The sequence below is a fragment of the Lagenorhynchus albirostris genome, chromosome 7, assembly GCF_949774975.1.
Source record: "Lagenorhynchus albirostris chromosome 7, mLagAlb1.1, whole genome shotgun sequence".
NCBI lineage: Eukaryota > Metazoa > Chordata > Mammalia > Artiodactyla > Delphinidae > Lagenorhynchus > Lagenorhynchus albirostris.
The window spans coordinates 14327422-14338851 of NC_083101.1; the positions used below are offsets into that span (position 1 = coordinate 14327422).

General features: G+C 54.1%; 1 protein-coding gene across 3 annotated transcripts in view; it reads left to right on the forward strand.

Moving 5' to 3' along the window:
- The window catches only part of CDK5RAP2 (CDK5 regulatory subunit associated protein 2), a 182320-nt gene extending 171375 nt beyond the window's left edge, over positions 1 to 10945 (forward strand). For all 3 annotated transcript variants that reach the window (XM_060154500.1, XM_060154498.1, XM_060154499.1), the window contains 5 exons: positions 627 to 892; positions 1992 to 2135; positions 6829 to 6955; positions 10389 to 10435; positions 10853 to 10945. In XM_060154500.1, the coding sequence (XP_060010483.1) occupies positions 627 to 892; positions 1992 to 2135; positions 6829 to 6955; positions 10389 to 10435; positions 10853 to 10909 (641 nt within the window). In that variant the 3' untranslated portion in view covers positions 10910 to 10945. The remainder of the gene's footprint in view (positions 1 to 626; positions 893 to 1991; positions 2136 to 6828; positions 6956 to 10388; positions 10436 to 10852) is intronic.
- The last annotated feature ends 485 nt before the right edge of the window (positions 10946 to 11430 follow it).

Genomic DNA, 11430 nt, shown 5'->3' on the forward strand with positions numbered 1-11430 from the left:
TGCCCACTTCTGTGCCAGTGAAAATCCTGCTGCTTCCCGAAGACTCATCCCGAATGCAAACTGCCCAGGGAAATGTCTTTCCTGATGGCCCCGGTCCGAATTATCCGTCCGTGCTTCTGTTGATCCAAAGGTGGAAAGCGGCAGGCTTTTACCTCTGTGTAGCATAATTCTTGCTACCCATTCAGCCCGGCGCAATTGTGGCTTCTTCTAGGAAGCCGTCCCTTCCCGCACAGAGGCTTGATTATTCTGTCCACTGAGCTCCGGCTCTTTGTCGTCACGCTGTTACACCTCCCACACGGCATCTGTGTTCCGATTAGACCACGGCCCCTGAAGCGCAGGCCCAGGCCTGATCCGTCTGTGTGAATCAGGCTCTTCTGCGGAGCCGGCGCCTGCTGAGTGCTGGTTGGATTGAAATGAGCTTCTCCCACAGGATGAATAAGCCTACGGCGGGTAATACACAGACTGAGGTCCTGGCTCCAGGCCTCCTTCCCCTCGGGGCTGTGTCAGGTGGCATTTGGGCCTGAGGGCTCTTAGCCCTCCTGGCTGGCTAGACATCGTTGAACGCAGCTGATCGAATGCAGGGTGCCGCCCCTGATAGGTCTGACATCTTCCTTCTCGTTCTGTAGCTTCAGAGACTCCTCCACTCTCTGGAAATGACATGGACGCCCTCTCCTGCGACAGTGGCAGCTCGATCACCAGCGCCTCAAACGTGTGCCGCCTGGTCCCTGGCCACCGCCTGTGGGCCAGCAAGAGTGGCTGCCACGTCCTGGGCCTGATTGAGGACTACGGTGCCTTGTGCGAGCAGATTGGCCGGGGCCAGAAGCTCCTCGCCGAGATGGACGTTCAGATCCAAGAGTCTCCCAGCCCCACGAGTCAAGAGCTGGCAGCAAAGGTAACCTGAGCGACAGAGCTGGAGGGAGAGGGATGCACAGCGGGGCAGGAGGTGGAAGGTGTTGGCCGAGGGCACTGGGGGCGAGGGGCTCACGGGTCCTCAGTAAGGCCCTGGGAGGAGGGGCCAGGGAGCATCGCGCACGAAACTCACGAGGTCAGGTCCGGGCTGCGAGGCTGCTCGTTGTTCTGCGGGAGGGACACCGCTGAGGTTTGTGCCTGTGTTACCGCGGTCGCTTCGCTGGGCTCCGCTGCACTGCCCCTCCACGGCCTGTCCAGTGTCTCGTCCATCCCTCTATCCTTCAGTCCTGCAGTGTGTCCATCCCTTCTCCCACCCAGTCACCTGTCCGTCGCCCTCCCGGCCTCCGTGCTCAGGCTCTGGGGCTGCTGTGGTGAACGGGGTGCCTGAGGTCCTGGTCCTCACGCAGCGTGTGGTCTGGTCCACCACGCTGCCATCTGTGATGCGCTTGCCGCCGCGAGCCATCCTGCAGCCGCCTCAAGATGGTTGGCGGCCGCCGTTCTTACACAGGACCTTTTAGGATCGTATTTTCTTTCATCCCAGAGCAGCCTTTACAGTGGGTGATGTCATTCCCGCTGTGCAGGTGCTGAGGGAGAGTAGCTCAGAGCGGTCGGATTTGAACCCAGGTCTCTGTCCGCCAAGGCGCTCTCTTTCTCCGTCATCCTGCTCCCTGAAGAGCGTTGCAGGTCACCCCCCTCACCTGTGCGGGCACCTCCGCCTCCCGCCGGCGCCGTGCAGACTCCAGGGGAAACATGCGTCTCGCGTCGCTTGCCGTTGGCGTCGTTCACCTTCCGGAGAGGCTCCGTGGCTGCGGGGACCCTCTTCTTGGCACAGTAAATGGAGTGAACTCAGGCGGCCATTAATCATGCTTACTGACCGGGCTAACGTCACCACCGAAGTTCTCTCATAATCTATAAGTCACCGTCTTTAAGAACAATGAATTGGTGTCGCCCGGCAGCAGGCTCTTGCCTGGCGTGCGGAGCACAGGCCCTGCGGTCTGGGGATTTATGCTGCCCATTAAAGCTGGCTCGTCCATAATCTTTTTCAAGACCGCACGTAACAGCCTTCTCATCCCCCCACGCAGCGTCCACACCCGGCGCCCCTGAGCAGCTTCGTCACCGGTGTCGGCGCAGCCAGGCTGACCCTGGATGAGGCCTCGAGGTTACTGACGCTCCTCTGGAGGGTCTCACTGCCCACCAGTGGCCAGTGCACGCTCCACTGTGAACAGGTGGGTGGTGGCACGTGGGTGCAGAGGCTCGAGGGTGCCGCTGGGGCCTGTGTCTCAGGCTTCTCCATGTCCAGCCCGGGACCTGGCCTCCAGCAGGCGTGCCCTCAGTTTGGGGAAGGTGGCGGGGGGCAGGGAGGGCGCCATGTTGGTCGAGTGACATGTCCGACACCGCGCTGGCTGCTCCAGGCCGGTTCTGACCTGATCCCCTGGGGCCCTGCAAGCTTGGCCTGCCGCCTGGACCCGACCATGTCCCCACCGCCAGCACATCTTTGTTGAGGGAAACCCTGTCCATGTTCTACACGTCAGGAAACTGAGGTTCGGGGAGTGAGGCACGTACTCAAGGGTGCAGAGCTGGCTTTGAAGGCACAGGTGTTGAATCCCAAGGACAGGCTTTGATTCATAGGCTGTAAGTCCTAGGTTTTCCTCGTGGACTAGGTCATTCCATTCTGCTCAGAATGTCTTTCATTTCTGATGCCTTTCTCTGGACTGTCTGATCCCTTTCGATAGCTTTCAGCATCCTATTTTAGTGGGGTTTGTAAATCTATTTTAACTACTTAGAAACTACTTTTTTTTTTTTAACCAAACAAAATCATTTATTACAAAACCATTGAAATTTCCCTTAAAAGCTAGACGTTGCAGTAACTTGAACATGACTGAATTAAGAACGGTTGCTCCCATATCCATCTGCATCCCCATCTGACATGGCGCAGAGCAGAGCCTGTCCCCTGGGTCTGTGTGTGTGTGGGAAACGTCGTATTATGACAAGGTGAGCACCTGCTCTGATAATCAGGGAAACCTCCCTGGAAGAAGGAGCCTACTTGTTAAGGAAGAGTTAGAGCTCTTTGCTTGGTGGCCTGATAGATATTTCCCCCTTTATCTAACCTATAAATTTTTACCAAAGGCCATCAGGAAGGCAGAAGGGAAATGTGCATTCCACGTCATCACTCATCTAGTTCACCCCTCTGACAGCTCTCGGATCTCCCAACCATGGCAAAGAAGTAGCAGTGAAGCAGCTCTCTCACCTCGGAAGGTTCTGCTGAGCCCGTGCTTAGGTTTCTGTCTTGGGATCCTGGGGAGGAAGTTTGGTGCCGTAAACTCGGGGAAGTACACGAGCAGTCATTGTGCAGGGAAATCTGTACACGGAGTGGAAGACGGCGTGTTGGAGAGGAAGGGCGGCCCACTGGGTTCCAGCCCCACACTGGCCTTGCCTTTCCTCCTAACCCACCAAGCTCTCTTCCATCTTGAGCCCAGAAGGCACAGGTGCTCTCTCCTGGCCGACTGGCTCCTTCTCACCTCTCAGGCCTCAGCTTAAATGTTACTTCAAGGTCAGAGAGGGTTCCCGGTCACTTTATCATAGCATCCTCTTCTGCTTCATCCTAGCCCTTATCACAAGTTATAATTACACACTTGTCTGTTTAATGTCTGTGCCCCTCTGTTTTCCATGAGGGGCCATGTCTATTTTGTTCATATTTTTGAATGAATGAATGAGTAATTTCCTTTCATCCTCCCAAACTGGTACTTGCCCATATGATTTTTTTATTCCCATATGATTTTTAAAGCATGTGTCTGAACTAAACATTTCACCCTTGATGCAGTGTTTTTGACCTCAGTACATAGTAATGTCTGTTAAATAGATGGAATGCACTTATTTCTATTATGTGAGTGTGTATAAATGCAAATTAGAGTCACATTGATCTCCCCCGCTAGCAAATTAGTCTAGGGACTGGTCAGTGCCTGTGATGATTTGCCCCTTATTTCCGAGGGTTTCTCGGGTAATTGATTATGCTCACTTTAGCATCACAGAATTTTAGAGCCAGAAAAAGGACCTTGGAGTTGCTCTGATATGGCTGCTGGTGTACACAGACCCCTGTGTGGTGTTAAATTGCCTCTAGCCACTTTTCTGTCCCTGTCTGTTTCATACAGTGCCTTTTTCTTGGTGTGAAATCTGTGCAAAGCAGATTTCCAAGTTTCCACCAGCAGCTCCAGTGGTTTTTTACTACCTGGTGTTTTCTCTGAGTGTCATTAAATTGCCTTTTGCATCTCCTACAGTCAGTCCCTGGGACTACTCTGGAAAGTGTATATCATGTATATCAGTTTATCTAAGAAAGTTGTGGGGAGAGATACAAATATGTACACATATTCATTTATAAAAATGTTTTTAAGTGGAAGGATGAACAGTCACAGAACAATCTACATGTAGGGGTGGGAAGGAAGAGGATGGAAGGACAGGGATAGAGGGTAGACTTCTCTGAATTGACCTTGTTTCATAAATTTGACTTTGAAACTGTATAAATGTTTTACATAATTATAAATAAAAATAAACCCAAAAATAAATCCACTTGACAGATGGTCTCACAGCACCTACTCCATGGCAGACGCTGGGGGTCAGAAGGAAGAATTGAGTTCTGCCCTCAGGGAGCTTGTAGTCTAGGAGGGGAAGCAAACAAGTAAATGACCAGTTATAATCCACCATGAAACGGGCAACGTTAGAGGAAGCACTGGGCACGATGGGTGCCCAAAGGAGCAGTAACCAACCTAGACTCCTGGTAGAGAAGGGTCTGAAGGAGACCTGGAGGGGGTCATGCCTGAGCTGACTTTAGAAAGAGCAATAGAGGTTAGCCAGGTTTGAGCAATAATCATTCTCCCTGTCTTCAGGCATCCTCTCATCTGGGTCTCACTGTACTGCAGTGTGACGAGAGGGTCAGGCATCATCCCTGTTTTACAGATGTGGACCTAAGGCTCTGAATGTAGAGTGACTTTGTCCCAGAATGTGTGGTCTACAAAGCCACCACCAGCACACAAGTCTCTGGGCTCTCAGCTTGAGGAAGAATCAAAGAAGACCTTATGTTTAAATTAGGGTCTGTTTTGGAAGCACAGTTGAAGTCCTTGTAGCCGACACAATTGGTTAATCTTAAAAGTAGGTTCAAGTAGGGAATCAAAAAATGATACATACCTTAAACATTTCAGTTTAACTTAAAACAGTTAAATGTACATTCATTTGCCACTCTTTTGATGTAGGGCCAGGGCCTTTTCTTTGAATATGGGTCTGCTGATTGAAGTTCCACATCTTCTTTCTTTCATAAACTATATCCATAATGTATGTCTGTCACTTCCAATTTCCGTTTCTTTAAGATGAAGAAAAAACTTAGGCACTTGCAAAGCAATTTGAATATAGAATCCTTCTAGACTGTGTTCCTCCCACATCTTTTATTCACCCACACCTAATTCGCCAGAAATGTGGTGTTTTTAGTGACTCGTCTTTATCAAGTGTTTCCCGAAACATATGTTAGTTTTCATTCAACCGGTTCTCTCTTTTCATACACATAATTCATAGGTTTACTTAATACTTAATTAAATCATATAACTGATTACAAGTACAACAGCCATAAACAAGTTTGGGGACAAACTAAAGTGGCTCTTCGTAAGCTGACAGCCCAACATCTCCCCTCTTGGGAGCAGAGGTATTTCAGTGTAGCACAGGGTGGCCTGTGCCGGGGTATCTCACAGTCCGGGTATTTTATGAGAAAGGGAGTGTCCTTAACCCCGTGAACTAGTTCAGTGGAGATTGGTTAAGACGGCCGCGATGGTGTTCACATGTTCACTCCAGAGGTCTGGGGACTCTCGTTTTGCCACCCATCCACTCTCCTCACCTCTGGAAAATCAACACAGGTTCTCCTAACAGATCATACTCCCCTAATAATACCTTTATGTTCTCTTTGTGTAAAGTAGACAGCTAGTGGGAACCCTGCTGTAAAGCACGAGAAGCTCGGCTCAGGGCTCTGTGATGACATAGGTGGGTGGGAGGGAGGGAGGCCCAAGAGGGAGGGGACATAGGTATACGTACAGCTGATTCACTTCATTGTACAGCAGACACTAATACAACGTTGTAAAGCAGTTATACTCCAATTAAAAAAAAAAAAGATTGAAGCATTAAAAGAATACCAGCATTATAGTCTTTGGGAAAAAACCCCTCAATGCTGATAAATTAAGAAAGTGATTATTCCAGATCCCATCTCTCAGAACTAAAACACTATAAACATTTTCGTGATGTCTCTCTCATCACGTAGTTTAGACATCTTGACACACACACCTATGGATAGAAATATATGTGTTCAATTTTACGGAACAGGAGTGCGTGGCGCGCAATAGCTGTTCTGGGCACTTTTGTCACTAATTATGATCATCTTTCAATGTCAATAAATGAAGTTCTACGGCATCATTTTTAATAGCTGCAGAATCATTCCATATTATGTAAGTACCGTAGTTGAGTTCTCTAAATCCCCATTGAAACAAATGAGGTGGGTTTTTTTGTGTCCTGCCGTGAGCAGTGCTGAGGTGAACACCCTGGTGCGCAGGCGTCTTCTCATGCGTTACCGTTCCTTGGGGTAGATGCCCAAGTGTAGAATTGCTGGGTCAGAGGCTTGAGCACGTTTTGCATTCTGCTGCGTCTCGCCGGGCGTGGTTCCACCCGGGCTGTGCCAATGCGCAGCCCCACCAGCGGTGGTGGCAGGGCTTTGCCCACACCCTCCCCGCCATCTGACCAGCAGAGCAAGCCTAGGAAACTAGGCTTCTAGCTTTTATTCAGATACCTTTGTTTGTAAGGTTGAGCACTTTTTACGTGGTTTTGTAATTCTTCCTCTGTGATCTGACGTTTATGTTCTGTGTTCATGTTCCTCATTCCCTTTCTCTGTAGACTGGAGCGTTGAAGGCAGAGATCAGCAAACTACACAAAAAATTGTCTGAACAAGAAAAGAAGTTGCAAAACACCATGCAGCTGTTGCAGCTGAGCAAGAGCCAGGAGAAAGTCATCTTTGACCAGCGTGAGTAGCTGGGCGGCGGCCACCACGGCTGACCACTGCCTGCCTCTGAGGACCAAAACCCCAGCCCTGGGCTGTCCTCACACCTCCTGCTTATGGGTTTCCTTTCATACTTCACCCATCCTGACCCGCCCAGACAGATGAATTCCCTTAACAGACCTCTGTGGAGGGGCCGCTCCGTGCCAGGGACTGTCACCTCCCTGGGGAGACAGGTGTGTGGCGTGCAGTGACGGGAACATGTGTAGGGGCTCGGGGAGCACTGAGGTGGGATGGGGAGGGGGTCACTCTGTCCTGGGAGGTGCCTTCTTGGACGAAGAGACACCTGACCTGAGTCTTCAAGGAGGAGTCGGTGTTGGTCAGGTGGACAGGGGACAGTGTGGGCAAGGGCAGAGGGACAAGGAGTGAGACTGCCTGTGAGGAAAGCCGACAGCAGCTCATGTTGCTGGAGTTGGAGCTGCCCGTGGCAGGTGGAGGTGGGAGGGGCCTGGGGCACCGGGGCCGCCGCGTGAGAGGCCTCGGGTGGGAGCCGCTCCAAGCGGACTGTCCATCTGCGTCGAGAAGGGCTTGCTGGCGGCCGGTCCAGGCAGGTGAGGAGGGCCCGCGGCCGGGCGGTGGGATCCAGAGGAGGGCACCGATTTGAGAAAGACACTCCTAGACAGACACGGAAACGCAAGGCCGGAGACATCCAATGACGCTTGTAAGGTGGCCCCAGCCCTGGCCCAGGGGCTTCAGAGGCGCAAACCCCCTGCCCGCTTTCAGCCCCCGGCACCCGTGCCCTCGTGCGCGCGGCGGAGCCTCCTAGCAGCACAGGCCCCGCCAGGCCTTGGGTGGCCAGGCCCTCACATCCCTGAGTCACGAGGGGCCTCGTGGACCAGACCCGAGAAGGAGCCGTGGGGCTCACGGCGTCCATCGTGTGTTAGGTCGCCTTGGCTGAGCACGGAGGGCCGGGGGGCGGGGCGGGGCTGAGAGGGGGTGAGGAGGCGGCCCTGGCGGACCGGTGGGTGTCCGTGGGGTTCCGCCTGGGGGTTCAAGCCACTGGCAGAGAAGAGGAGCGCTGGAGGCGGCGGGGTGTGGGGAGAGCCATCGAGGCCGTGCCTGGGGTAGCTGTGGGCCAGGTGGGTCCGGCCCCGGGAGCGGCTCTTGAGGGGGTGGGAAGCGGGCTTCTGTACAGCCCCCAGGTCCAGGGAACACTGGCGCGCTCGGCGTTGGCGTTGCCCCGTAGCCGGTGTCCCAGGCAGTCACAGGGAACATGAAGTTACCCCTGTTTGCAGGTGAGCATATTTCGGAAGTAGGTTCAGATGGACGGCAGGTCCAGAGGACAGAACCCAGCCCTGAGTCCCGGGTCGCTGAGCCTGCCATCGTCAGTGAGCGCAGCTCAGATCTCCGCTCTCCTGTGTGACCTGGAATAAATGACTTGAACTCCCCAAACCCCGCCAGCCTCCCAGGGTCTGCTCTGGCTCTAAGGGACTGAGTGGAAGTTGGGTAGTGTCCCCTCCTCTCCCTTCCCCACCTGGTGACGAGGAAGAGTAAGGGCCTGGGGCTGCTCCCTGCCTGGGCCAAGGCGAACACTCCAGCTCCTCCCAGAGTCCGCAGGGAGAGGAGGGAAAGAGTGACCGTAAGACCCTCTCCACGTGACCTGGAACCGCCCACTTCACTTCCCGCCTGTAGACGGGAATCCCTGGGGGGTGTGCACTGAGGTCACAGCTGGCAAACCACCTGTCACCGCTGGACACCACTGAGGCTGGTGTCTTCCTTGCCAGTGCCCTGCTGAGGTGGGAAGAGCAGGTGCTGAGTCAGACAGACCTGGGCTCTAGTCACGCCTCTGCCTGGGGCCAGCCTTGATTTGGGACAAGCTCTTCCCCGCTCTGTCCCTCGGGCTTCTCATCTCAGTGGGAGTTTCTTGCTCTGAACGTGGGCAGTGCTGTTCAGACGTGGGGCCCCTTCACACTTGCGCCAGGTGAGACTTAGCTCGTTCCGTACTTTTAGTACTGTTTGAACATTATTTTTAACCTCCACAGCCATGGTACCGAATCTTTTCCGGGTCACAGGCTCCTTGGCGAACCTCAGGAGAGGGGATCTCTCTCCCCAGAAGGATGCACGCATCCTTGTACACACAAAGATTTGCACATGGTTTCTGAGGATTTAGGACGCTCCAACACATAGCCTTGGGCCCAGCTTAAGAATGTCTGCCCTGCAGCGTGGGGCTGGGGAAGGGCACAGAGAGGCAGTGGGCACCTCTGAAATTCACTTTGCCCAGTTAAAAACAAAGCCCACACCATCTGTCCCCTCCCGCGGTGTCACAGATTGCAAACAGACTTCGTTGCCTCCAGATGGAAATTTTCGTGAGGCAAGAAATATTTTCTCAAGGCCACCACACGGCACCTATTCCGAATAAGCCGTTGGGCAGCTGGGCCGTGTGTACCGACAGGGAGACTGTCTCAGCCTTGGGCCCCACTGGCCAAAGGCCCAGTTCCAGAAGCCTGTGTGTCCTCCCTGGGGGTAGCCGGAGTCCCTGGCCATCACCAAAGCCTGTTTAAGGTGGATCCCTTATCGGGCCGATCTCCCCTCAGTGGCGGCATTCCTGCTGCTGCTGGTGTTTGTTGGACAAGACACGGACTGAGGGAAGAAGCCACCTTACTTTACAGTTGCTGCCCTGAAAGCGGGCACTCCCCCCCCACCCCCACCCCCGTGGGTTCTGATGCGCTGGGGATCTGCCTCACGCAGCTCGGAGGGCATCAGTCAGATCACAGGGACCTGTGAGATCATCCCGCCCCGCCCGCTGCTGTCCAGGTAGAGTGTGCCTGGCCCAGGGGGCCACTGGAGGGCAGCTCAGGAGAGAGACACCCACGGTTCGGTCCTCCTCCCCACCATCAGGCCCCCGCTCCCAGGACTGCTGTGCCCCCGACCCCCGACTTGGCCTTCACCTGTGGGTTTGCTTGGCCTTCACCTGTGGGTTTGCTTGGCCTTCACCTGTGGGTTTGCTTGGCCTTCACGTGTGGGTTTGCTTGGAGCGGGCGCACCCCCTTCCCAGCGCTGCTTCTCTGGGGGGCTGAGGGGCCCTAGTCAGGTACAGGCCTCTCCCCTGCCCGGCACCACGAGCCCAGCCCGCAGAGGCGGGCCCTGGGGGTCCCACTGGCCCTGCAGAGCCTCAGTTTCCGTCTATAACGTGGTGTCGCTCTCTGCCTTCTAGTATCGCTGAGGTTGTGGCTTAGCCTGGACTTGAGGAGGGGTCTCTGGTCCACCCTCTCTGATGGGTTATTTGATGCTGGGATGTGTGATGGGGCAGGTGGGGCCTTACACGTCTGGGTCTGGATGCTACAGGGCTGACCACACGCCTGAACCATGTGGGGCTTGGGGGCTCCTCCCTGCGTTTGGCTTTTACACTGTCTTCCTGGGCATCTATGTCTAATCATCCCGTTCTTTGCTCTTTCCTTAGTGGTCGTTACGCACAAAATCCTTCGGAAGGCCAGAGGAAACCTGGAGGTGATGCCCCTTTGAGAAAGCCATTTGGGGGATGGGAATGGGTGTGGGGCTGGCAATGACTTCTTTTGAAAAACGAAGTTGAAGGTGAAACCCGGTCACGTGTTCTCTGTCAGTTGTATTTTTCTGCCAGCAGCGCACGGGAAGTTTCGTTTCATCATGCCGTGCTGTTGATGGTTGTTCTAATTATTGGTGTGCTGTTTCTTACCAGTGAGAAATACAGCAGACGATGCCTGGCCCATAGTAGGCGTTTGATAAATATTTCATTATCATCTGGTTCTATAAATATTTACTGATCAAACAGTATGTCTTTGAAAGTAGTTTCAGAATAGCATTCTCACCATTAATTCTGTCAGTAATCTTACTCCAGAGACCCTCCGTGGGACCTAAAATTCTCATTTTTTCCCCCCCTTCTCCTAGCTTAGGCCCGGGAGTGCCCATCCTGGAACGTCCAGTCCCAGCAGGCCAGGCTCCTGAGGAGAACTTCCAGCCAATAAAGCTCGTGGTTCCCCACTTAGCTCGTCCTGTCTCTTTGTTTCAAGCGTGGTTCCCGCTTACTGAGGGGAGAAGGGCTGTCTGGCCAAAGGAGGCCTATCTTTCACCTTAAGATTGGCGTGGAGTTGTTGTCAGATAGGGTGGGAGCTTCCAGACGCCGGGCCTCTCACGTCCGGGGCCGGCGCGGAGCTGAGGCATTACTCTCAGGCCCGGGGGTGGGCTCGCGTTCCCCCCGCCGCCTCCCCTGGATTTGCTTGGTGCTCAGCCAGCCCCGCAGCTGGAAGATGCTCACTTAACGACTCATTCAACCCGGTGATGCCGTTATTTTGTGCAGAGCCTAAAGCCCGGGACAGCCTGGGGGTCTTGGGACTGGCGTGGCCCTCAGAGGTCGCCTGAGCTCTGTGCTGAGCCACCCAGTGTCCAGAGAGGAACGATGCCACGTGGTGTGGCCAGGGTGCCCGGGGCGCCCTCGGCACTGCACAGTGACGGCACGGTGACGTCCG